Consider the following 26,082-nt stretch of genomic DNA (forward strand, 5'->3'; position numbering starts at 1 on the left):
CCCCAGCGGGGCCCGGCTCGCACCTCACGCGCCCTGCGATTGGCTCGCAGGGACCCTCTGTTTCTCACGCCGCCCAATCAGCGGTAGGTGAGGCGACCGCTCCATTTCTCAGCCAATGAGGAGGATCGAACGATGGACTGCCGACTCTGGGCCCGCCCCCAGTGGCGGGCGACCGCGCGCCGGCTCTGCGCAAGCGCAGGGATTTGCCGGGATTCGAGTCCCCGCAGGCGCCGGGTCTGCGTAGGAGCTGGGACTGCGCAGGCGCGTGGCGTCGGACTTCCCTGGAGAGAGCCTGGACTGCCCCTGAGTGGAAGGTTCCCGCGGGCGGACTCGGTAGGGGACCACACCCCGAAGAGCTGTTCCACCGGGCTGGACTCAGGGGTGCGGGAGCCCAGAGGGCCTCAGCCGCTCCGGACGACAGACGGGGTGACCGCGTCAGGGGTGCCGCCGAGCTGAAGGGCAAGCTCCGGGGTCTCGGGCCCCGCGGGGCGCGTAGGTCCTCCTCGCCCCTGACCGTCGGGGTCTCTCCGTCCCCGTGGGGAGCATAGGTCCTCCTCGCGCCTCGACACTTGAGGTCCCCCGTGCTACAGTGGTCTGGCATTCCAATGGGGTCTGCACCCCTGCCCCGACCTGTGCTGGGTTGGGGGGCGCTAAGGGATGAATGGTGTCAGAGATAGGCTCTTTCAAACCTCAATCCTCCCCTTTTTTAAGATTTATTTACGTATTTGGGGGAGGAGGAAGAGGCAGAAAGAGAATCTCCAGCAGACCCCCGCAGAGTGTGGAGGCCGACTGGGAGATTGATTCCACCACGCTGAGATCATCCCCTGAGCAGAAATCAAGAGTTGGACCCTTAACCCACTAAGCCACCCAGGCGCCTCACTCACTCCCTTTTTTTTTTAAGCTGCAGAAAAGCAGGGATCTTTTTTTACATTCTTAACTTGGATTGCCATATCTATATGCACATTGAGTTTTTTATTGTAAAATATTCGTAGTGTAAAACTGACCATTTTAAACATTTTCAAGTGTATGGTTCTGTGACATTAAGCCCATTCCCCTTTGACAGCCACAGAACATTTTCTTTATCGTAAACTGAAACTCGTAGCCTTTAAATACTGATTTCCAATTTCCCCTTCCCTTTGTAAACATTGATTTTTACTTTTAAAATGTCCGAGAATCAGTCAAGTTGTGAGTATGCAGAATGAATCCTCCCACCCCAGCCTCCACCCAGTTCTCTTCCCAGAAGTGTGTTAGTTCTTCGTGCATGTTTCCATCACCAGCTCGTGCGTGATAACATTCAAAGACCTTTTTCCCCACCCTGCTTTTCCAACTTAGGTGCTCCTTGGAGATCATCCCAATTCAGTACAGACGTGCCCCCGGGTCTGTTGTCTAGATGTGCTTTAATCTTCCCAACTCACCTCCTGTTGGGGCACAGTTAGGTGGTTGCCAGTTTTGTTTTGTTTTTATAGTATAAGCTGCTTTTTATGTATCACATCTTGTGTAATTGTTAGTATTCCTTAGGAGAAATTTCAGGAATTGGAATCACCGGGCCAAGTAGAACGTGTCAGGTAATTCTGATAGCTGTTGGCAAGTCCCTGGAAGGAAGTTGAATTAGTTGTTGAAGCCTGGCCACCGGAATGTGGAGGTATGCGCGCCGTCTCCAGGCTCCTCAGTCTGATGGTGAGAAACAATCTCCGTTGTTTACATTTGCGTTTCAGATGGTTATTAGTTTAAGTTTTTCTTGCAGTCATGTTTCTGTTTCATGCCAAGCCGCTAAAACTTGTGTGGAAAGATTGATGATAGATTGCTCTGGGCAGCAGTCAGCCTGTATTCTCTGAAGACAGGTCACCTGTGAGCCTCAGTAATTTATGTTCTGCCGTGGTAGCGGTGGAAAGGACAGCACAGACATGAAGTTCTCCAAGTTCATATGGTGAACCCTGCCCCCAGTTTGATGGTGTCAGGAGGGGGGTGGGTGGGAGGCCATGAGGTCAGGAGGGTGGAGCCTTGTGGTGGAATTAGAGCCCTTCGAGCAGAGGCCCCAGAGGGCCTGCCTTTGCCGCTTCTGCCCTCTGAGGACACAGTGAGAAGACACGTCTGAACCGGGAAGCAGGTCCTCCCCAGACGCGGAATCTGCCAGGACCTTGGTCTTGGACTTGCAGCCCCTGGGCCTGTGAGAAATCAGTGGTGGTTTATAAGCCCCCCAGTCTGTGGTATTTTTTGTTATAGCACCCTGAACAGATTAAGATAATATTGTATATGCATGATTTTACAAACTAAGTTACCAGATCCCTTCCGTACTCACCGCCTCCAGGTTTTGGCTCACCAAAAGCAGCCGGTTTTTTGTTTTTTTTTTAAGATTTATTTATTTTATTTTAGAGAGACAGCACTAGTGGGAGGGGCAGGGGGGAGAAGGAGAAAGAATCTCAAGCAGACTCCACACTGAGCGTGGAGCCCAAAGTGGGGCTCGATCCCATGACCCTTAGATCACGAGACCTGAGCTGAAACAAGGAGTTAGGCACTTAACCGACTGTGCCACCCAGGTGCCCTAAAGGCGGCCGTTATTCAAATCTGTTCTTTTCCTCCATATTTCTAAATAACCTGCCCATATTCATTCTTTCTTTCTTTCTTTCTTTCTTTCTTTCTTTCTTTCTTTCTTTCTTTCTTTCTTTTTCCTTCCTTCCTTCCTTCCTCCCTTCCCTTTTTGTTCTTTTTCTTTTTTTTTTTAATTTCTTTTATTCTTTTTTTCAGCTTTGGATAGCATCTGTTGATTACCACTGAGTAGAAGGAAGGAATTCTGTTTTATCCCAACAACATCCCTTCCTCCCCCTCCTCCCTGTGTAGTCCAATAGGTATTTGTTTTTGTTGTTATGATTATGTAAACCGTTCTCTGTTCAGTCAAGTCGGCATAAATGTTTGACCACATGCTAGTGGGCAAAGGCTCCCTTATTTATTGGAGAACTTGGAACGAACAAGCCCTCTGTAAGAGGGCTGGGCCTAGATCCCACACCAACACCTTCAGCCCAGGACCTACCCATATGTCTAAGATCAACTCCTCATAGGGCCTCTTGGGTAGATATATTTTTTTCCTGTTCTCAGCTTTTTGTTACATGGGTTGTGGTGTTAATGCCTGTTAAGTCACAGAGAGGATGATAAATCAGAGGTCACATTATTCTGATTTTCTGTTTGTTCCATTCAGGTGTTTCAAAGGTGAGGGGAAGACGGAGTAGAGTCTGAAATTTCAAGGCTGAGTACCAAGGATGAAGAGCAGGGTGTACTCCTATGAGCCACAAGCATCTCTCGCCATCATCCTCAGATTTTTTTTTTTGTTTTAAAGCATTTTTTGAAAATCGTGCTAGAATATACACAGTCCAGGGCTGCCTGGGCGGTGCAGTCAATTAAACGTCTGACTCTTGGTTTCGGCTCGGGTCATGATCTCAGGGTCACGAGACAGCCCTGTGTTGGGCTCTGTGCTCAGCGCCCAGTCTGCCTGAGATTCTCTCCCCCTGTCCCTCCCACTGTGTGTGCTCTCTCTTTCTCCCCATCTCTCTCTAAAGTAAATAAATAAATCTTTAAAAAAATAAAATATGCATAACCTAAAATTTACCATCCTAACCATTTTTTGATCAGCTCAGGGACGTTAAGCACACTCAGTGTGATGCAGGCACCACCACCGGCTCACAGAACTTGCCCTTCTTCTGCACCTGGAGCTCCAGCCCCATTAAATTAACCCCCCATCCTGCACCAAGCCCCTGGCACCCCATCTTTCTGTCTGCATCTGACTCTCCGAGGGACCCCATGTGAATGGGCTCTTACAGTGTCTGTCCTGTCGTGACTGGCTTTTCTCATTCAGCATAATATCCCCCAGGCCCATCCATACACTGTCTCAGGTATCATGACCTTTGCTAAGGCTGAGTGATCACCGCATGAGTGGACTGCATCGTGCTTTTCCAGTCATCCGCTGAGAGGCTCTTAGCTTGCTTCTACCTTGTGGCCGTTGTGAGTGATGCTGCTCTGAACACAGGTGTACAAATATCTGTTCAGGTCCCTGCTGTTAGTTCTTTCGGGCAGATGGTCAGAGCTGGACGTGCTGGATCATATGGTAATTCTCTTGGTTTTTTGAGGAACTGCTGTGCTGTTTGCCTGGCAGCTGCGTCATCTTAGATTCCCACCAGCGGTGCACAGAGATCCCGGTTTCTCCACATCACTGTCAGTGCTTCTTTTCTTTTTCTTCTTTTTAAAAAAAATTTATTTGAGAGAGAGAGAGAATGAGACAGAGAGAGAGAACAAGAGGGGGAAGGGTCAGAGGGAGAAGCAGACTCCCTGCTGAGTAGGGCTTCATCCTGGAACTCCAGGATCACCAGCTGAGCCGAAGGCAATGGCTTAACCAGCTGAGCCACCCAGGCGCTCTTCTCTTTTTTTAAAAAATATTTTTTGGGGGGCGCCTGGGTGGCTCAAGTTGTTGGGCGTCTGCCTTCAGCTCAGGGCGTGATCCTGGCGTTCTGGGATCAAGCCCCGCATCAGGCTTCTCTGCTGGGAGCCTGCTTCTTCCTCTCCCGCTCCCCCTGCTTGCATTCCCTCTCTCGTTGGCTGTCTCTCTGTCAAATACATAAACAAAATCTTAAAAAATATATATATTTTTTGGGGTGCCTGGGTGGCTCAGTCTGTTAAGCATCTGCCCTCAGCTCAGGGTATGATCCCAGAGTCCCAGGATCGAGCCCCACATCAGGCTCCCTCTGCCCCTCACCCCACTCGTGCTCTCTCTCTCTCAAATAAATAATAAATCTTTAAAAAAAAGATGTTTAAAAAAATATTTTTAAAATTTATTTTAGAGGGAGAGAAGCAGACTCCCGCTGAGTGCAGAGCCCACCGCGGGGCTCGATCCCACCACGGGGCTCGATCCCACCACCCTGAGATCATGACCTGAACCGAAACTAAGAGTCGATGCTCATCTGACTATGCCCCCCCAGGCGCCCCGACGTTTATTTTCTTTTTCCTTTTTGTTGTTTGGTAACAGCCATCCTAACGGGTGTGAAGTTGCTTCTCGTAGTGGTTTTGGTCTGCATTCCCAGACTTCCCTTTATTTCGGGTAATCTCCCAGTGTTGATGAAAGGAGGTCTCGGGTGGTGTCTCTCCGGTGTTAACGTGCACCCAAGTCATCTAGGGAGTTTGTGGAAATCCTGATTCAGGAGATCTGGAGTGTGGCCTCTGCATTTCCAGCAGGCACCAGGGGATGCCAGTAACAACCTGCTGGTCTGAGGGCCACGCCTTGAGTAGCAAAGACAGACGACAAGACGTTCATCGGCTCCAGAGTTAGGCACACCTAACTCAGGTACGTAGAGAAGTTTCTTAACTGCGGTGACCTCAGTGTCTTCATTTGTGGGCTAGGAGCACTGCTCCCTACTGTCCACTGCCAAGTGCAGGGCTCAGACACAAGCTCAGAATAAATGCTGGCGTCCTCAGTGGCTGCTGCTCGGCCCATCCACAGTGGACTAGCTGCCCGAGGCAGAACTGAACAAGTGGGGTCCTTGTGTGCTGTCATCAGGCACCATATGTGAGACGGGGCGTGGGGGCCAAGGGTCACTTCCCGGCTGCAGGCTCCAGGTCCTGACCTTCCTGGAGCACTGGTGCCTTGGCATTTCAGGAGAGCATGAAGGGCCTCACTGCTCATTCAGTGACCATCCATCAGGGGTCTGCCCTGCGTCACGATGCTGTGCCGAGTGCCAGTGCTGGAGTATGCCCAGCAGAAGCAGGTGGTCGCAGTCTGGCACGGGAAGTTGGGCCTGGGCCTGGGTGCTCTCACACTGCTGCCCTTCCCTCCTGCTTGGGGACCAGAGAGGGACCAGAGCTCAGTGCTCCCAGGTCTCCTGCATGACGATTCTCAGAGTCTTCAGCTGCCCAGCCCACCCATCTCTGGCCATTTTGCCCCACCCTGAGCATTGGGGACTGAGTACTTACATGAATTATTTCATTTATGCTTGTGATAGACTGTTGTCTTAAACACCAATTGCTAGGCAGCTCAGTGAGTCATGCTTGGTGTCCTTTAATTACCCCGGGAACTTGCCCCAGCTCACCAACCATTCCCATCTAGAGAAATGGATCAGAGGCAGAGAGGCCAGGGCTGGGGGCTGGCTGGGGCAGATCTGGTACAAGCATTCCTGGCATCCTGGAGATCTTCAGGAGCCCATGTTCAGGAGAGAGGGGGCTGGACCTTGCCTTATGATTGCTGCAGCGGGCACTGGCCTCCCTTTCCTGACATCTCTTTCTTTTCCCAGAGCCAAAGTTTCTTTGTAAAGTTTTCCTGTTCATTAAGGAGTGTTTGGTGCACAGAACATAGGTCATGTGTTAATTTGAAGCATCAAAATATGACCCCCCCCCAGCCTCCATCACTGACTGTGAGAACCTGACCAGTTCTCTGAAATGCTTGGGGCTGCTCTCCCTCCCCAGTCTGCTCACCGGAATGTGAGTTGGTGGGTGGGCCCTCCTTTCGTTGTGGTCCTGTCACTGGTGGCACTGCATGGCTTCTGAGCCTTGCTCTTCTCACACACAGTTCTGGCTCTAAGGGTCGCACTCTCTCCTTTACAGGGACGATTCAGTGTTGTGGATCCAGGGCCACCTTGGCTACAGCCAAGCATTTTCAGACGCTAGGCACCTGCTGACATCAAGGGAAGGTGAGAGGTAGTGGGACTTGGGGCAGAGATGGAACAAGAAGCATTTAAAGGGTGGGTACACCCTGGCCTGGCCCGAGGTCACCCCCAGCCTTCAACTTTTCTGACTTCCAAAACTCCTTCATTCTGTCCCTCTTCAGGAGCCAGCTGTGTGACTGTCTCATCATCACAAAACGAAGGCTCCAAAGCCTGTGATTCTCTTCTAAGCTCTGCTGAAGTCATGTACGCTCCTCTCTGTTCATTCGTGAAGTCTTACCGGGGCCTTTCCAGCAGGGCACGGTGCCAGGTGAGGCCGGAGGGAGCCCTGTCCTCAGGAGGTTCACAGCCTACCTGTGGAGATGAGACAACCCCTAGAGTGAACAACACAGTGGAGACAGTGGCGCGTTGCTGGAGCTGCTGTGACTGCTCAGGCCCCACAGACAAGGAAGAAGGTCTGGCTTTCAGTCTGGGGGATGACATGATTGTAACTGTATCTTGAACAAAGATCACTCACTGGTCACATGGATGAGTTGGAGCAGGGAGACCCCTAAAAGGTTGTCATGGTCGTCTGTAAGCTCCATTGTCTGCTGCAGCCTAGATGGTGACGTCTGTCATCTATAACTATGGAGGTCTGTGACGTCTGTCATCTGTAGACTGGATGGTTTGTCGTCGGTAGACCTTGACGGCCCATGTCGACTGTTGTCTCCAGGCCGTGATGGCCTATGTCGTCTGTTGTGTCTAGACCAAGGCAGTCTGTGTCTCCTGTCTGTAGACGTGGTCTGTGATGTCTGTCATCCCTTGTAACGCAGACTATGGTGGTCTATAATGGAAGTTCTGACCAGCATTGGAGGGCCAGCAAAGGGAGTCTGAGACCTTGAGAAGTCTGTGGGAAGAAAACATGACATGTGTTGAGATCTCGGGGTCGGGACTGAGGAGATGAGATGCATAAACGATCACGGCAGATCCCACTCCTAAGAATTCTAGAAAGTGGGGGGCGCCTGGGTGGCACAGCGGTTGAGCGTCTGCCTTCGGCTCAGGGCGTGATCCCAGAGTTGTGGGATCGAGCCCCACGTCGGGCTCCTCTGCTGTGAGCCTGCTTCTTCCTCTCCCACTCCCCCTGCTTGTGTTCCCTCTCTCGCTGGCTGTCTCTATCTCTGTCGAATAAATAAAATCTTTAAAAAAAAAAAAAAAAAGAATTCTAGAAAGTGCCAGCAACCAACCTGTGTGATTGAAGGCAGCTGCGTGGTTGATGGGGCGGGATGGGGGTGGGGGAGACAGGTGAGGGCAGGAGGGGCTGGCCGGGTGTGTCTGTCAATGGATCAGACCAGGGCTTCACAGGCCTGCGCAGGTGTCCTGACTCATCAGCTCACACACTTCGTGTCTGTGCGCTTGGTTATGTACCCGTGCCCACTCAGTGTGGCTGCCTGGCGACACAGCAATCTCGTGTGTGTGAGCCACCAGGTGCGTGCGTGGTCATGAACTGAGGGGGCTGGCGACTGGCTTAGATTGACCGACCTGAGTGGGTTTGCCCGGATGTCAGAAGACAACTAACGTGCTTGTCATGTCAGGATCATACTGTCTTTGCTGACCTGCTCGTCTAAAAATGTTTGCCCTTCGATTTCTGAACCGAAACGAGCTCTCTGAACCAGGTGTACACCCAGAGTCCAATGTGAAGGCAGCACGGTGTGCAGCTCTGCGGGTGGCAGAGACAAGGTGACAGTGGGGGAAGGGGGAGGATGTCACTAAGGAAACGGTGAGCACTGGGCTTCCTCCGTCTGCAGTCATCTGATTATCCGTGTCCTCGTCACCTGTCCTGGGATGCAGGACCAGCCGTGTCACCACAGGGCTCCGTGCAAGCTGAAAGTGTGGGTCCCTTGTCCAAAAAGTAGGAAGAATTTTGAGACGAGCCCAGCAGGGCATCCGCCCGTGTGCGGGGCCCTCCACGCTGGGGTCCACGCCGGGGTCTGTCCCACTGACAGAGGCTCAGGAGGAATAGCGTTCGCTCTCGCCGCGACCAGAACCTACCCCTGTCTGCGCGGCGGCTCCTCCCTTTTGAGACTATTGGTGTTTTTCTCAAAACTGTGGCCTTCCACTCATAGTGCTCATGTCCACCATGACGTAGGCAGAGCGGTCAAGTTTGCACCTCCGCTGTCCCTCTGGCCCCTGGGTGCTCCCGTTTCCCCGAGCCCCGCTTGTTGGGGCGGCTAAGCGGGGGTGTGCCGGGCGTGGTGCAGGTGCTGCTGTCTGCCCTTCTCCATCAGCAGAGAGCACAAGGCTGGACTTTAAGCACAGGTTTGTGTTTTTTAATTTATTTTTCTAAAGATTTTGTTTATTTATTTGAGAGAGAGAGAGACAGATTGAGAGAACAAGTGGGAGGAGGGGCAGAGGGAGAAGCAGACCCCCACTGAGCAGAGAGCCCGATGCGGGACCCGATTCCAGGACCCTGGGATCATGACCTGAGCCGAAGGCAGACGCTTAGCTGACTGAGCCAGCCAGGTGTCCATATGTACAGGTTTTTAATCCGTGTTTTATTTATGCTTCGGGGTTAGTCTTGGGGATGCATGAAGTGCGTTGTGAGGCACTTGTGTGGGAGCAGCCGGGGGGAGATGCTGAGGACAAGGAGCGGAGAGACGAGAATTCCTAGCCTGCTCCGGGGAAGGCTCCTCACGTGGGGAGAGCGAGGCACTTACCTGCCTGAGGCCCACCCGTCCCTGCAGGGCTGCTCTCCAGCAAGAACGGGGCCTGAGGATAATGGGGTCTTGGGGAGGCTGCCTGGTTCCAATCCTCCTCCCTCGTGTTGTGGCCGGGAGCCCCTGAGCAAGTCAGTCCACTTCCTATGCCACCTACCCCTGAACTGGGGCTGGGACGGTGCCAGTCTCAGAGCTCGAAAGTCTGACTCCCACGAGGGCTGCTTGCAGCACACTGGCACCTGGCGGGGCATGTTGGCGTTCCACGGTTTAAATAAGATCACACGGTTTTGAAAGGGAGCTCTCAGGCTGAGTTGCTCTCTGAAAACGTACATGTTGCCGTCCTGACCCCTAGGACCTCAGGGTGTGACCCCTAGGACCTCAAGATGTGACTCTGTTCGGAGAGAGGCTCTTTAAAGAGGTGATTAAGTTAAAGTGAAGTCAGTGGGGTGGACCTGGATCCCAGTGACTGGGGGGACATGAGGAAGTCAGGCACAAGCATGCACCGAGGGAGGACCACACGAGGACGTAGGGAGAAGATGCCAGTCTGCAGGCCACGCAGAGAGGCCTCAGCAGGGACTAGCCTGCCCACACCTTTGTCTGGGACCTGCAGCCCACGGGACGGGGAGTGAGTGAGTGAGCTCTCAGCCCCACCTGTGGGGTTTGTGATGGTGGCCCCAGCGTCCCGGAGTTAGGATGCCTTGTGGTCCCCAGATACTCAGGAAGAGGGCATTCTGCAGGCCAGTTCATGTATGCTTCACTGTAGATGGTGGCCGAGGCCTCCCACCCGGCCCTGTGCACACCTGCTCTTGCAGGTGTCTGGCTGATCTTGGGAGGTGCTTGCCCGCCGTACCTGCTAGCGTGTTGCTGCTGGGCTTTCCCTGAAAGGTCTATGGTTCCAGCAGGAGCAGTTTAAGGTCTCATTGTACACCAGAAGGACCAGAGCTGTGAGTCACGGAGTGTGGAGGGCTGAGTATCAGGCACCTGCTGGGTGCCCGGTGCTGCTGCCTTTTTGGTCCCCAAGCCCAGCTGGTAGTGGCAGCATCACAGCCAGCTCAGGAGAAATCCTTTCCAGGTCTGCCTTTGAGTCCTGGCTGCTACCCTTTGACCTCCCCCTTTTCTGTCCTTCCGTGCTTTTCTGTCCCTCCGTGCTTTTCTGTCCCTCCGTGCTTTTCTGTCCCGTTTCTCAAAGCTTGGGCAGCTTGGTGAGATTCCAAGCATCCCGCTGTCCTTACGTGGCTTTCCAGTACCCCCCCCCCCGCCCCGCTTACGGCCCCTTCTCTTCCCCTGGGTACGGGTGAGGAGAGCCCAGCTTCACGCTCGAGTCCCAGACCTACCAGCTAGGTGTTCTCCCTCAGGCCTCAGGGCAGCCCCCTTCCCGCACTTGCGTGGCTGCCCTCCGACCTTCTCCGCACAGCCAGGCTGCCGTGAGAGAGCGGCCTCTGCCGCCCTGACCGCCACCCTCTTTCTGACCTCTGACGCCCAAAAGAAAGGAGAGCTCAGAGTGTCTTACTGAGCGGTAACATGGTTTAGTAGCTGAGGGCACACACTGTGGTCAGTGTTTAAATCCCAGCTGCCACGGACACGCTGCACAGCCTCTTAGGTGGAAGAGAAAGGCCTGGAAGGGCCCTGCCGATGCCGCACCCATGTCAGTCCACCGTCAGTACTGACTACTGTGGGCCCCGGAAGCGCACATGTACGTGCCGCCACCTTCCAGAAAAAACAGTGTTAGGTGGTTAAATCAGTGAGTGGTTAAATCAGCTTCTGTGGCCTCTGGTTCTCCGAAATGAGCTCACACGCACCATCACTCACGGTGTGCACACGGCTCAGAAGCCTTGCTAGCTGGGGCCGGCCAGCTGGGGTCCCTACTCCACACACATCCTGGCATCTCCCTGCCAGCGCTGCTCACAGTGGAGATGGTCTCCTCCATCACCTTCCCACCCGCCCACTTGCACGCGGTGTCAGCACCACAGCCAGACTGGAGGAGCAGAGCAGGCTGCTTGCCTGCCCCCCGGGCCTGATGATGGTGCTCGCGTTTGTGCTAAGGCCAGCAGCTTCCTTTCCAAGATGAGAAAAGGCCCCGACTGTGAGATTAGCCCCAGAAATGGACTGAAGAAAAAAACCCAAAGTCTAGTTTAGACTGAGCCTTGCCCTGTTCCCCCTCTTTTCCTTCGTCCCCCCTCCCTTTTTAAAGATTTTATTTGAGAGAGAGCATGAGCAGGGAAGAGGCAGAGGGAGAAGCAGACTCCCCGCTGAGCAGGGAGCCTGACGTGGGGCTCGATCCCAGGACCCCGGGATCATGACCTGAGCCCAAGGCAGTCGCTTCACCGACTGAGCCACCCAGGCGCCCCCATTCCCTTTTTTTTTTTTTTAAAGTAGGCTCCATGCCCAGTGTGGGGCTCAAGACTCATGACCCTGAGATTAAGAGTTGTGTGCTCTGGGGCGCCTGGGTGGCACAGCGGTTAAGCGTCTGCCTTTGGCTCAGGGTGTGATCCCGGCGTTATGGGATCGAGCCCCGTGTCAGGCTCTTCTGCTGGGAGCCTGCTTCTTCCTCTCCCATCCCCCTGCTTCTGTTCCCTCTCTCGCTGGCTGTCTCTATCTCTGTTGAATAAATAAATAAAATCTTTAAAAAAAAAAAAAAAAGAGTTGTGTGCTCTCCCAACTGAGCCAGGCAGGCGTCCCTTCCTTCATTCCCTTGGTGTTTGTTGAGCGCCTGTCCCGATCAGATACAGGCCAGGCACATGGGGCACAGAGTTGCTCTCATACAGTGTGGTTTAGGGTAGAAGGTGGCCTCCCACAGGATGCCAAGGATTGTGGTCTTGAATGTGAGGCTGCTGGGGGCGCTTCACTGGGTGCGGGGGAGGCAGGTGAGGATGGAAGATGGGAGCGGGGCCCAGGAGGAGCTGTCACTGGTTGGGCTGAGAGCGCAGGGCCTGAGCTGAGGAGGTGGTGGGAGGACAGAGAGGATGAGCCTGGTGCAAGTAAGTGCGTGGCCAGGGAAGCGGACCCCCCCCCCGCCCCCGCAACAGGGGCATCTCACTGCAAATGTGAAGAGTCACGTGGCCTCAGGGATTCGTTTCCAGAGTCAGCACGTAAAAGCAGAAAACACATACGGTCAGCGTTACCCCAGATGACCCCTTAACATCCCCGATGAGGCTGAGTGGACGCATCTCGCTGCACCTGGTGCAAGCTTCTCTTCCAGCACCCAGCCGACGGCGACCGTGTAGCCCCACAGGTTCCTGCTCCCACAACCACACGTGGGAGCGTGGTTCTCCAGCTGGTCTCTGCCTTCACGCTCAAGGCTCAGCCCCGAGAACTGTGTGTACACGGTGCTTCTGTGTCTCCCCCTGGTAGGAATTAAAATTGATGATGTTTTAAAGATTTGCTAACTATGTTTATTTAAAATCATCAGTAATAGGGGCGCCTGGGTGGCACAGCGGTTAAGCGTCTGCCTTCGGCTCAGGGCGTGATCCCGGCGTTATGGGATCGAGCCCCACATCAGGCTCCTCCGCTATGAGCCTGCTTCTTCCTCTCCCACTCCCCCTTCTTGTGTTCCCCCTCTCGCTGGCTGTCTCTATCTCTGTCGAATAAATAAATAAAATTAAAAAAAAAAATAAAAAATAAAAATAAAATCATCAGTAATAAACCCACTACGGGCTCACACGATTGTGTGAAAGAGAACTACTTTCCAAAGCAAAGCTTTAGGAGAGTGGCATTGTTTTGCACTGTTGCAAACCTGGGTGTCTGGTGTCCTGGATGGAGCAGCCAGGCTGTCCCGTCTGCTTTTGCAGCAAGTGGCTTAGGAAACGCCCAACCTCCACAAACACGGGGATGGAAAAATGCTCCAGCAGCCTTCGGATACCCGTGGCTCGTCTTTGGTGAGCCGCAATGTGGCATCTGCCCTGTCGGTGAACCCTTCCCGTCCTCCGTTCTCTGGAAATCGTCCTGTGCTTGCGGTCCCTGGCCTGGGCAGGATAGTGCCGTGTCTGCGTCGGTCCTTGAGAAAATACTGGTTCGCTGATTTACCCGTTGTCCACATGTTGATGTTTCACTTCATAACTTAAAAATATAATTTTCTTATCAGAAAAATCTTTAAGCATGAAAGCTGCCAAAAGATAGAAAGCTTCCGAAATGGTCACTTTCTCTTAAACGTGTAGGTGTTCCCATGGGCAAGAAGTCCGGTTCTTCTCCTGGAAGTGACAGGCCCCCTTGGTTCTTTCTGACAAGATGCCTGCAGGTGCCCAGGCCTGCGTCTCCGTGGCACGCGCCCTCCCCAGAGATGACGTGTGCGCCGCAGTGGCAGGGACTCTGTGCACACCTCCCATTTCTTCACTCGGAACATGTCAGAGACCAGGACCCAGGGTTGAGATTGAATACAGTTCAGGACGTCCATAGGCTGCATCTGATTTCCGTGCATGTGGTGGGGAGGTGCCAGGGCCCTGGGGCAGCGTGCTGGCCTGCCCGAGTGGCGATGCCGGCACCGAAGCCCCCACTGCTTCTGTGCCATCGGTGTGTGCGTCCCATGGTGAGAGGTGTCCCTTGGCGTAGCCACCATGGACGGAAGTCTGCAGACCACTCATGTGCACGGCTGGTGTCGCGGGTATGGGTTCTGTGAGGGGACAGAGATAGCCGCCACCAAGGTCACTGGAGCAGCAGGGACCGCGGCCACACCTCATCTCATGCTCAGCAGAGGGACTGGTGGCGGGATCAGGGCTCAGACTGTCCTCAACCCCAGCCTCTTTTTGGCCAATTCAGAACACTTGCATTCCTGAGGTGAACGTGCAGATTTCGGAGCCCCCTGTGGCTCCAGGACTGCCTTCCTTACAGATTCTCATTTCCGAGGTCACCGTGTCACTGTGTCCAGAGCCCAGGCCTGCTCCCAGGGGAAGGAAAGGGGGCTGGTGTCTTAAGCTAGGTGAACCAAGTGCACGTCTTCCTGAAGGACCAATGATGGGTGGCTCTTTGTAGGAGAACGAAAGTCCTGACGGGCAGAGCTGTGAGGAGACAAGGTGGGGGCGGATGCTCTCAGGTCCGCCTGGAGGTTAGGGGCGTAGCACGGATGGGCCATGGGGGGAGGCAGCCCTGAACTTTTACACGTACCAGAGACGTACACGCCCAGGCACCGAGACAGACCCTGAACGTGTCGCTCAGCCTCCCGCCCTTGGCACTGCTGTGTACTCGAGCCCTGCCCCACATCTGCTGGGCCCTGAGGACGCTCCCAGCAGTGCAGTGGGCTGGGCAGGCAGCTGGAAGGGGAGATCGGGAGCCAGGGTGGTCGGGAAGTGCACACAGATTCTCAGAGGTGGTAAAAGTGGAGGGTTTCTCTCAACTTAGCGATTCGGTTTTATTTGAGGCATCCTAAGTATCTTTTTTCTTTTATTGCTATTATATATATTTGACACTCCCCTGAATTCTGAAATAGAGTTTAGCATAATTCCTTTTTCACAGAAGTGGAAGCCAAGGCTTTATAGTGGGATTGACTCAGCTGGGATCAAACACTTCACTTGGGGACCAAGTCAGGACACCCCTACTGCCAGCGAGTCCCACAGACTCCCCCGCTCGGGGGCGTCCTGCTGTCCCAGCCTTCTTGGAGCCCCTCTGAGTCTTGGCAGCACCCTCCCTGGAATGTCATGCCATCCGCAAGTGATAGAGGCCTGGAAACTTTTGTTCCATTGAACTTTGCCAGCGAGCTATACTTAGCCACCAAGTGGAGGCCAGGAGTGGGTTCTCTGAATATAGATAGTAACAAGCGGGGTATTTTCAAACTTCCAGAGAACCCCCCAGAATATTCTGGGCCAAAATGATATTTATGGAACCCTCTGGGCCTTTGGAAGAAGGCATAACCTTAGTGCGTCTGCAGCTTCGGGAGACAGGTTTCCTTGAACGGGGGGTGGGGCAGGCGACCCGGCAACAGAGAGACTGGGTGTCCCTCTCGCACCTGTTTCCAGGACCTGAGCCCACAGAGGCCGGGCCCTGGCGTCTGAGTCTGAAAACAGTGGTTTTCCTGGCTGGGTGTCTGGTGCTGACAATGTCTGTGGCCCTCACGCTGCCATCCAGGGGCACCTCTCGTGCTGAAAGACGGGGTCCCCAACCTTGGAGGTCTCATTACATCGTTTTCCTCTTGTCCGGAATCCTCACTGATCCCTTAGGCTTCTGCTTTTCACTGGACATAACCGGGCTGCAGCCATAGCACCAGCTACCAGCTTCTCAGCGCCAGGGCCTCTGGTCCCTCCTCCACTTGCTCCTGCCTTGGAGAGAGGTGACCCAAAGGCCTTCTTTAGGGTGAAGAGGGGAAATGTGATCAGTAAAATTTGGGTAGAAAAAGAAGGCCTGTAGGTGGAGGGACCCAAATAGTGGCCCCTGGAGAAAAACAGCCACGTGCACTTCACCAGGACAGATCGAGGCCTAGACCCTTCCTGATTCCCACTCTGTAGGTGTTGGGAGGGGGCTCCAGAAAGCCAACTTTTAAATGGGTGTCCCAGGTGAATTCTGATGACAGGCAAAGTGACAAGGAAAGGCAGGGGGGTGGGGAGGGGGGAGCTGCCATCCGTGCACGGGCCAGGTGGTGCGGCCTCCCCATGTTCTGACCACAGCCAACTCGCTCCTGGTGGGCTGTCTCCCCCATTCATCCTCCGTCGGTTCCCCGGCAGGTGCTCAGGCCTTTCTTGACCCCCTCTGCCAAGCCAGCGTCCACTGCCCTGCCCTCTGCCAGTCCAGATATAAATATAAGAGCATTTTCCATGGGCCGGCACAGAAGGGCAAGCATTCGACTTTATTTTAGGGCTGCGAAATTCCCTCCCTTCATACCCAACAGGTGCATCGCCTCATTTAGACATCAGGGCCCAGAAATAGAACACAGTCTGCAATATAGCTTCCTTCAGGCATCTGGATGCTATTAAAAAAAAAAAAAAAAGCCTTCTGTGAGATGGCGGGAGATAGGCCTGATTGCTGGCTTGACCCACTCAACAGCGGAGCCCAGCACTCTGGGAGACTGCTGGGAGGGAGGGCTGCCCTGTGAGCATGGGGCCTCTGCTCCGGACGATGGACGGGAGGTGGGAACAGGCACAGGAAGTGTTTCCAGTAAATCCGTCCATTACATCAACTGTGCCTCCCACCCCCGAACCTTTGTGGACTGAGAGGACAGAGGAGTCAAGCATGGGGGCTTCCCAGGTGTCTCTTGGCAAACTCTGTGTTCAAGTCAGATGTTGGGGTGGATGGTGTTGAAATCCTGACCCCCAGGACCTCAGAATGTGGCCCTATTTGGAACCAGTGTCTTTGGAGGTGATCAAGTTAAGATGAGGTCATCGGGGTGGGTCCTGACCCAGGATGCCTGGTGTCCTCACAAAAGGGGAATTTGAACACAGAGACGGACGCACAGGCAGGAAGAAGCCGAGGGAGGTGGAGGCAGAGATGGGCGATGGGTCCACCAGCCGAGGAACATCGAAGACGCCAGCGAGCCCGCAGGAGCCGAGAGAGGGGCCCCAGAAGGAACCAGCCGCGCCGGCTCCTCGGTCTCGGACTTCTGGCCTCCAGACGGTGGGAGAGTCGATCTCTGTGGCGTAAGCCGCTGGGTGTGTGGGATTTGGTTTTGGCAGCCCCAGCAAACTGATACAGAGCTAAGCCTCCGGCTCACACCATCTGTCCCTCAAGGGGTGGCTGATCCTTGCAGAGGGAAGGCTGCAGTGCAGGCCTGGGGATGTGAGCGAGGCTCTCCCAGAGGGCATCTTCGTTCCACCTGCTGATACAGTCTGGTGCATCCTGGAGCCACGGCCTCCTGGGTGGCCAGTTTCATCCAGGCCACCCTTGGTCCAGGAAAGTCCAATATCACGGTCAAGTTTCCTCTGGGATGTCCCCAAGGCTCCTCCAATGGCCATCATCAAACCAGCCCCGCGGGAGCCTCTGGTGGGTTCTACAGGTGCCGCATGGCCTGGCATGGGCCTGGTGAATGCTGCTTACAGGTCCACGTGGCCCGGGGCTGAGATGGGGGCCTCTGCCACTTGCCCTATGGCCCTGTTCGGGGCCAGGACCAAGGTGCCTGAGTTTGTCCCTCAGCCTGGGCCAGAAGTGGAGTTGCTGACAGCAGGCCAGCTCTCCTGCAGAGAGGAGCAGGTGTCCCCTCCGGGTGTCGAGAACTCAATCAGTCCCTGCTAGACGCAGGACGCCCTCCAGGGGCCAGCCACAGATGCTAAGATGCGCTGGCAAGAGGGAGGACCAGCCCAGCAGGTGACCGCCCTGCGGTCTGGGGATGGGAAGAGGCTGTCTCGTGGGGGCAGGAGGCTGGGGAGGGGTCTCCTGTTGGCATCTGAGTCAGTTTGGGAGGTGTGTCTTGGTCAGTGCCAAGGTCTGCCACTCTCTCAGCTGGTGGACACCTGTGGCCTCAGGAGAGGGCAGGCAGGGGGAGGTGACAGTGCCAAGATGGCCACAGACACAGCCCCTGGGCGACGCAGTGGGCTCAGTATAGATGTGTGCAGACCCGGGACTAGACTGTCTTCTGAGCACCCTGCCAACACAGGCACGCGCAGCCCACGGCTGCCTCTTCCTTGGGCCTTGCTTTCCCCAGCTCTGCTTTCACACCCTCACCCTAGCGTGTCCATGCCCCATGGCTGCTCTCCGTCCGTTTAATGCTATTGCCATTTCTGGTCTCTTTCTTCGGAAACACGGTGCCTCTGCTCACCTGCTTGCACTCTCACGCCTGCCTCCCACCAGCCCTGCTGTCCGTCCCTACACGTCACGGCTCCACGCCCTCACCATCACCTCCCCTACTCCCCATGGCCAGAGGCCCAAATTACACAGGCATCTGCAGCCTCTGGAGGATTTCTTCGTGTTCAGCCCCCGCCATAGACTCAGAGCCTCGGAGGACGTGACAGCCAGGGCTGTGGGGCTCCTCACTGCCCTGCAGTCATGGTGGGGTCCTAGCTCCATCCCCAGGACCGCCTGGTGAGGCAAGCAGGGGGTGGGTGTGCGTGCACCCGTGATGTGACGTGGCCCAGAGTCCAGACCAAAGGTAGGTAGATGTGAGCCACGAGGCAGTTCTGTCCACGAAGGCCAGGTGAATGGTAGGAGCTGTCCATGCTGGCGGCCATCCCCACCAGCCTTCAACTGGGGGAGAACAGATCCAGAAACCAGAGCAAGTCAAACACAGGACAGTGGCTCACGGTTCGGTGACAGTGTTCAGTCACTCACCCGATTCGCCTACCGGCCTCCTCTGGTTCTGGACGGAGGCGGGCGGCGGCGGGCAGAGAGAGGGTGAGCGTGGGGCTGGGCAGCCATCAACCCCCCGGGGTGACGTCCTGTGCCTCCTCCCTGCCCCAAGGCGGCCCTCCTCAGGGGCCGGGGCAGCAGCCGGACTCCTCGTGGCGCGCCAGGAGCGACATGCGGGAGAAGGTCTTGGCACAGTTCCTGCACTGGTACTTCTTGGTGTCGGAGTGCGTTTGCAGGTGGGCCCGGAGATTGGAGCGGTCGGCGAAGGCCCTGCTGCAGTGCGAGCACGTGTAGGGCTTCTCGCCTGGGAGAGGAAGAGGAGTGCCGTGTCAGTGTCCCTGCTGGGTCACAGGAGCTGGCCCCAGGGGCATGGGTCCCTGTTTATAAATAAGCCCCAGGGTGCCTGGGTGGCTCAGCTGGTGAGCGTCGGACTCTGGGTTTCGGCTCCGGTCATGGGCTCAGGGTCGTGAGATGGAGCCCCGCGTCAGGCTCCGCACTCAGCGGGGAGTCTGCTTGAGCTTCTCCCTCTCCCTCTGCTCCTCCCCCAAATAAATAAAATCTTTTAAATAAAAAATAAATGAAGAAGCCCGTCCACCTCCCCCCAATTCTCATGGCAGTTCTAGTGCATGTATCCTCCCTCAGCCACCTTCCCCAGGAGATACATAAAGTGGGCCTCAGCACCTGCTCCAGGAGGAGACCCTGGGACCAACAGGTCCACATGCCCAGCCGAGGTCAGAGCCGCTCGGGAACAGGATGGAATGTCACATCTGGGCAGGACTGCAGCATCTCAAGCCCTTTCTAAGAGGAAAGATCTAGCATCGGTCTTTGCTGGATCTTTGTCCGCTTCTGCCAGAGCCCTCCTGGGGTGCTTTGCCCAGATCTGCCCCTGAGAAGCACTGGGGACTTCCTGCCCGTGGAGGGACAGGGTGGCAGACGGTGGGGCTCCTGCAGAGTCGGCCATGAAGGCGGGCTGGAAGGAGTGCGCCCCCGCCCTTGCAACGGGAGCAGGCATTCAGGAACGGCTTAAGAACCTTGTGTCCTCCGGAACACCTCCAGTCAGCGCAACCGGGGATTTGGACAAAGTCGTTCTGTTGGGAGCTGGGTCCCCGGGGCAACCCTAACAAATGTAAGAGGACCGTTGGGGATCATCTGTTCTCTACCTGTGTGGAGGGACTCCCAGTCCTCCACCCTGCAGCATCCTGAGAGGCACCCGCCCGCAGTCCCCACGGGCCCCAGAGCATCTCATCCCTGCCGCCCAAAGCCCGCGCACCCTCCCAGCCAGGTCAGCCTCCTGCGGGGCCTCTCGCCCTCGGGGCTCCCAGACCAAGCACACTGAGCCCCTGAGGGTGTGGGGCGGGGGGCACTCGGGGACATCTTTGGGGTGGAGCTGAGGAAAACCAAATGGAATTTCAGCCCAGAGAACGGCCCCTCCAAAACCCTTCTTTCGAGCCTCGGCCTGGCTGGGACTCACCAGAGTTCTAGTTATGGGGACAGGAGGTGTAGTGGCAGCCGTGGGCCCCGGCCCCTCGAGTGTTTTTCCTGGCCTTCTGTCTGTGCCCGCCCCTCCCTGTCCTGGTGGGCCTGGGGTGAGGTGTGGTCCTACCCCTGCGCTCGGGCCCAGCAGCGGTTTACAGACAGCGTGTGGAGGCTCCTGGGCCTCCCTCAGGTCTGGGCATATGCCCCTCTCCTTCCTCGCCTCGGCTGTGTCTGTCCGTCTGTCTGTCCACAGCTGCCCTTCTCTCCCTTCCTGTTCAGGCATCCTCGGTCGAGCCGCAGCCGTCGTCTGTGCCCTTCAGTCTGTGTGACCCCCGTGCTTGCCACCCGCCTTCTCCGTCCCCTGCTCCTCCTGCCCCAGAGTTCCGGAAGGCCGTGGAAGGTGACAAGTCAGACCCGCCGAAGCCCGGTGCCTCCTGCGCTTTGCCGGGTGTTGTGGGTCGAATTGTGTGTCTCAAAACAGACATGTGTGCGTCGTAACCCCCGGTGCCTGTGGATGTGACCTGACTTGGAGCACGGGGCCTCTACAGATGTGACCAGTGAAGGTGGGGTCACCCTGGGGTATGTGGGCCCTGGTCCAGTATGACTGGTGTCCTTTCAACAGAGGGAAATGTGGACACAAACACGGGAGAGGCCACGTAAGGACAGGGGCAAGGGTGAGGGACTCGGCCACGGCTGGGGAGGCAGGAAGGACCCTCCCCTGGAGCCTCTGCAGGGGGCACGGCCCCACCTACCGCGTTTCCAGATTCTGGCCTCCAGGAGGGGGAGAGAGGCCGTTTTTTGAGGTTTGAGCCTCTGGTCTGTGGGGTTTGGAAACCAAGATGCAGGGAAGCAGGAGCACGTCCCCCCGCCTGTTTATAAACGCGCCCCTCCCTTCCTCTCTAAGGGCCTGCCCTCCCCCTCCCGCCCGCCGGCCCCTCCCGCGGACCCACCTGTGTGGGTGCGGATGTGGCCCTGGAGCAGCCAGGGCCTGGAGAAGGCCTTGCCGCAGATGGCGCAGGGGCAGGGCAGTGTGTGCGTGCGGATGTGCATCTTGAGGGCGCCCAGGCTGCCGTACTCCTTGTCACAGTGTTTGCAGGAGAAGCGGCGCGGCGCCCGCAGCTGGCAGTGTAGCTCGCGGTGCCTGGCCAGCCCGGCCAGCGTGTGGTAAGGCTTGCGGCAGTGTGAGCACTGGAAGCCGCCAGGGCCGCGGGGAGCCCTCGCTGCGCCGGGCAGTCTGTCTGCGGCATAGTCCCCCGCTGGGCCCGGGATCGGGGGCCACCGTGTGGGCAGCCCCAGCAGCGGGGGCAGGTTGAGCTGGTTCAGGCTGTCTTTGAGGGGCACACCGGGGGCCCGGCCGGCCCAAAGGTGCACAGGGCCGACTTGCAGGGGGTCTGGCCCAGAGGCCCCCCACGCTTCCTCGTGGCGGGGAAGGGGCAGGCAAATGCGGGCGATGACGGAGTTGCGGTCCCAGGGCCAGGGAGGGTCACCAGATGTGGAAGAGGCTGGTTTATCTGGGAGGAGCGTGGGCACCACCAGCCCCCTGCAGGCAGAACAGGCGCCATTGATTTCTAGAAGGGAGGACGGAGAGAGAAGGTACAGGTGAGCACCAGCCCCAACACTCTGTCCTCAGACTTGCCCTGCTTGGTCCGACCACAAGCCTCTTCTAGGTCCTCGGCAGTTCTGCGCGAAGGGAGAGGGCTGACGAGACGGGGAGTCAGCTCGGGACGTGATCACAGGGTCTACGGGACAGATCTCAGTGCTCTAAACACAAAGGAAGAGAAATGCCGTACAGGCTCCCAGAGCAGCCCGCACGGGGCCGAGGGAGGCTCCCCTACTGCCCAGGCCCCTCTGACCCCCGTCCCACCTCAGGGCCGGCTCAGAGCCATGGCGCCGGGCTCCTGCACAGCACTAATTCAGAACCAATACCTGGCGGTCGGCCACGGTGTGGAAGACAACTAATTAGCCTTCAGTCACCCCCGATCACCCCGACGCATGGTGATGGAGGTGCACACGCTGCTGGGGTGACAGCTGGCCTCAGTGGTACCACAACGGCCTCCAGGGCCAGCCTGTCCCCGTGCTGCTGCTCCCACATTTGTGAGCATGCCCATGACTGACCAGATGAGAGCCAACAGGTGAGCAGGGAGTTTTGTTCCACATTCCCCCCAAGCCCAAATCTCCAAACAGACCCCAACCCCTGTCTTACTCCAGATGTGTGGAAATAAATCTCTGGTCCCATTTCTGCCTTCATGCCAAGGCTTTGGGATGTCCCACAGATTGGAAGAAAATATTTGGAAATCACATATCGGATAAGTAGCATCCAGAATATAGGAGGAACACTTACAATTCAACAATGAAAAGACAAATAATGCCATTTTAAAATGGGTAAAGGATCTGAATATTTCTCCAAACAAGATGCACAAATGGCAGGGTGCCTAGCTGGCTCAGTTTGTAGATGACGTGACTCTTACTCTGAGGGTTGTGAGTTCAAGCCCCACGTTGGGCGTAGAGATTACTTAAAAAAAGCGAGAGACACAAATGGCTAACACGCACAGGAAAAGATACTTGCTACCATTTAGCCATCAAGGAAACGCAAAGTAAAGCCACAATGAGGTACCACGTCATGCCCACTAGGATGGCTAGAATGAAAAATAGCCAATTACAAGTGTCAGTGAGGAAGTAGAGAAATGGGGACCTTTAAGGAAGGGTCCCAACCTCCACTCTGTCCTTATCTCACTCCTAAATCCTCTAATTATAAAATAGCACACCAAATTTCTGTCTTCCCAGAAAGAGGGAGTAGCAATGGCAAGCTAAGAGGCAAAGGCCCAGGAAGTTCTGGAAAGACAGCGCTGGGACGCCCAGAGAGCCTAAGACCCCACAGAAGCGCCACAAGGGGCCTTTCTATGGGGAAAAAGCCACCTTTCTTAAGTCTGTGGGACGAAGCCACCACCCTGGCCCCAGGCATCGCCGGAGCCAAACCCTGTCTTGGGGGTGCCCCAGGGGGAGGGCAGGGGAGCGAAGCAGCCATGTTGGTGGTGCTGCCCAGCGTTTCTGGTCCTTTAAATGCCTCCCCACACCCTCTGGTCCTGGGACTCAAATTCCTGGGAGAAGAGACTTTCAAGTTCCCTCTGGTTTCAGATGTTCCCTGGGGGGAGCCTGAAAAGGCCCTCTTTAAAATGAGAGAGTGAGGGGCCCCAGACAACATCCTGGCAGGAAGAGGCTCACAGTGGTCACCTAGCTCTCCACAGGCAGGGGAGGGGGAGTGACAGTGAGGAGGAGTGGGGAGGACGACGGGAGACGGCTGAGCCTCTGACACTGGACGCTGGCTGCCCTGGTCTGCACAGTCTGCACGCTCAAAGGGTAAAGCGGGGTGCACTGTAAGGCTGGGCTCTAAACAACAGGTTTGAAACGTTAACAACTATGACCCATGCCAATTCCATTTTCTGTCATATATACACACATATATCTAAAACAGAAGTTTCATTTACTTGAGCCCTGCACTCTGATGGTTTCTGTTCTATTTCATTTTATGAAACTGTTGGTGGTGACTCATTAAATTGATTTCAAAATGCAGAGTTCAGGAGCCAGTCCCAGAAGGCACCCCCTGGTGGCAGTGGCCCCAGGATGGATGTGAGGCGCACCCCCCCACACACTCCTGGGCCTCCGCAGTGTCCCTCCTTCTCTCTCCCCCTGAGTCACCAAGCAGTTTCCCCCCCGCTGCTGAGCTGTGGGGAATGGCTCTGATCACTCTAGAGAGCCCTTTGTCCTGGGACCTTCTCGTGTCCCTATGCCTAGCGGGGAATAGGAATCCATGGACAGTCCTGGGTGCTGGACGTGTGTATCCCCACTGAGCCACCCTGGGGGTTGGGGGAAGGGCTGCAGCCACTCAGCGCCCCCCAGCCTGCCCTGAGGAGCCGTCACTGGGGTGAGGGGAGGCCCAGGTAAGGTGACCTATGGGAGGGGCGAGGAAGCATTGGAAGGGCCTGGAGGAACAGTACAGGAGCCGGACCTTGGGATACAAAGCCCATGGGTCACTCTTCTGGTCTCCTCTGGATGCTCTGGGGGAGCACTTGGAGAGCAGCCCCAAGTCTCCTCGCATTTCCCTGGGACCCCACCCAAACCTCCTGAGCCAGGAATATGGCTCCGAGGCTCCCTCAGCTGGCATGGGTTCACCAGGCCACAGGGGGAGAGCCCCAAAGTGACTGCGGGCCTAGAAACTTCTCTAAGTGGGGAGAGAATCCGCGCCTGCTCAGCCCAACGCGGGGCCGAGGCCCCCCAAGTGGATGAGGCGCCCGCAGGCCATCCACCCCGGGGTCTAGCTCCCGCTCTGCCCGCGAGGTAACTCCTTTCCTCCCACCTGGGACGGGAGCCGGAGGAGCCCGGCAGCCCCTACCTCTCTGCGTCTCCAGCTGCCTGTAGTTGGGGACCCTGTGGCTGGAGTGCGTTTTCACCAGGAAGGAGCGCGGCATGGTTACCCTGCGAACGCGGGTCCCCCTGCGCGTCCCCCCCGCGCTCGCGGGCCGCGCTGCAGGCAGGTGGCGGGAGGGCTGGCTCATTAGCATAGCGCGCCTCCTGGGCCAACCAGCGCAAGGCGCGGTCGGGGCGGGGTTGCGGGGCGGGGCTTCGGGGCCACGCCCAGGACAGGTGCGCGGGCCGCGGGGGAGGGAGCGCATGGCCGCGGAGTCCTCCCCACGGGACTGCCCTGGCGCGCGCCGCGAGTCACACCGACCCCTGGGGCCTGGCGCACCCACTCACCGTGGACTAAAGGGCGGAGGTCAGGGCTGGGTGGAAACCGAGGCGGGCTCCAGTCCACACGACGGTGGAGGCGTGCGCAGAACCCCTGCTCCAGCTGGTTACACCCGCCCCGCCTCCTGCGCAAACCCGCAACGGTAGGATTGATGAGCACAAGCCCTGAATCCCAAAGCTGACCCAGCTGACCAGGCGTAGTGGGGACGGGGGTCAGCCGGCCTGGGGAGAGAGGCCTTTCCCAGGGGATGAAAGCTGGGGAGGGTTCCTTCCCTCTGGGGACGGGGATTTAGGAGTTGGCCCGCGCCTCCAGAAGACTCCTTTGGTTGGGAGAAAGGACACAGCCTGGAATTCTGGGATTCCGAGGGTTTCTGAGCTGCGGTTATGGCAAGTTTCACCAAAGAGGGGGAAGCGCGTGCACTGTGCAACCGCCTCGTCTGTGACCCTGGGCAGCCGTGTCCCTCCTTCAGTGCCACAAAGAGAGCTGGACCAGCCATGTCTGAGCGTCTGGTCCCTTTTGATGTGGACGTTTCAGGACTTCAGGGGTCAGACGGGGCACTCTGGGCGAGTGGACACAGCCCCAAGCGTTCCCCCCGATAGCTGTGGGGCTTTTCCTGGCAGTGCCTCTGAGGCCCGGCGGGCACGAGACTGCAGGTGTGCTTTGCCAGCTGTGGGCTTGGGGGGCGACGAGGTGAAGTCGATAGCCTGTACAAGGACCTCTGGAGAAGCGGGGATGGAGGGCCACGCCACCAAGGTCTTCTGTTCATACAGCGTTGCAGACTGAGAAGTTAGAAGTGGGGGGATGGGGACCCAGGCCCACACTGCCAGCCTTACGTGAGGCGTGTGCTCCCTTGTCTGTGGCTTGGTGAGAACATGGAAGGGCAGGTGGTGTGCGGACAGAAGGCGCGCATCTCTCCTGCGGGCCACAGCCTGGCACCGTGCTGTTGTGCGTGTGGGTTTCAGAGGACACGTGGCTGCCTTCTGCTTATTCACCTGTTCTGTAGCCTCGCAAGCTTTCTATTTATACCCTCTCTTCCTTCTTTCCCCTGCCAGACGTAGATAAGGCTTGCAGGTACCTGGGCCAGCCCTCCACCCGCACTGTCCCTCCTCGCCCGGTCACCCACTGTGTGGCTGCCAGCCAAGATGACATCCCTCATCCCCAGAGAGATGCTCACACTATTTAGGGAAACTTGAGTGTTCTTGATCTCATCCTAGAAATGCCCCCTGGATACCGAGGGTCCTTGGCGCATTAGCTCTGGGGTAGGGGCAGTGTATGCTTTTCCTAGGCTGACGTAACAGATGACCCCCACCCACTTCTCAGCCCTCGTTGGGGT

General features: G+C 56.5%; 1 protein-coding gene and 1 long non-coding RNA gene across 7 annotated transcripts; one reads left to right on the forward strand and one right to left on the reverse strand.

Annotated features, from left to right (window-relative positions):
* The first annotated feature begins 8 nt into the window (after window positions 1-8).
* LOC105239186 lies at window positions 9-7,895 on the forward strand. Of its 6 annotated transcripts, none has more exons than XR_004629081.1 (6): window positions 9-1,677; window positions 2,746-2,846; window positions 3,194-3,204; window positions 5,215-5,326; window positions 6,580-6,665; window positions 6,803-7,895. It is a non-coding gene; the product is annotated as an uncharacterized LOC105239186 (long non-coding RNA). The 6 variants fall into 6 exon arrangements; XR_004629082.1 differs by lacking the exon at window positions 2,746-2,846 and having other exon boundaries at window positions 16-333; window positions 1,509-1,677; window positions 5,012-5,326; window positions 6,803-7,894; XR_004629080.1 differs by lacking the exon at window positions 2,746-2,846 and having other exon boundaries at window positions 26-333; window positions 1,519-1,677; window positions 5,012-5,326; window positions 6,803-7,892.
* Window positions 7,896-16,262: 8,367 nt separating this feature from the next.
* Window positions 16,263-24,511, reverse strand: SNAI3 (snail family transcriptional repressor 3). The gene is made up of 3 exons (XM_002913373.4): window positions 24,396-24,511; window positions 20,956-21,573; window positions 16,263-18,833 (listed from the first exon to the last, which is right to left on the reverse strand). The coding sequence occupies exons 1-3, from the start codon at window positions 24,469-24,471 to the stop codon at window positions 18,652-18,654; spliced, it is 876 nt and encodes a 291-aa protein (XP_002913419.1). The 5' UTR covers window positions 24,472-24,511; the 3' UTR covers window positions 16,263-18,651.
* Between the last annotated feature and the right edge of the window lie 1,571 nt (window positions 24,512-26,082).

The sequence above is a fragment of the Ailuropoda melanoleuca genome, chromosome 12 (genome assembly GCF_002007445.2).
Source record: "Ailuropoda melanoleuca isolate Jingjing chromosome 12, ASM200744v2, whole genome shotgun sequence".
Classification (NCBI taxonomy): Eukaryota; Metazoa; Chordata; class Mammalia; order Carnivora; family Ursidae; genus Ailuropoda; species Ailuropoda melanoleuca.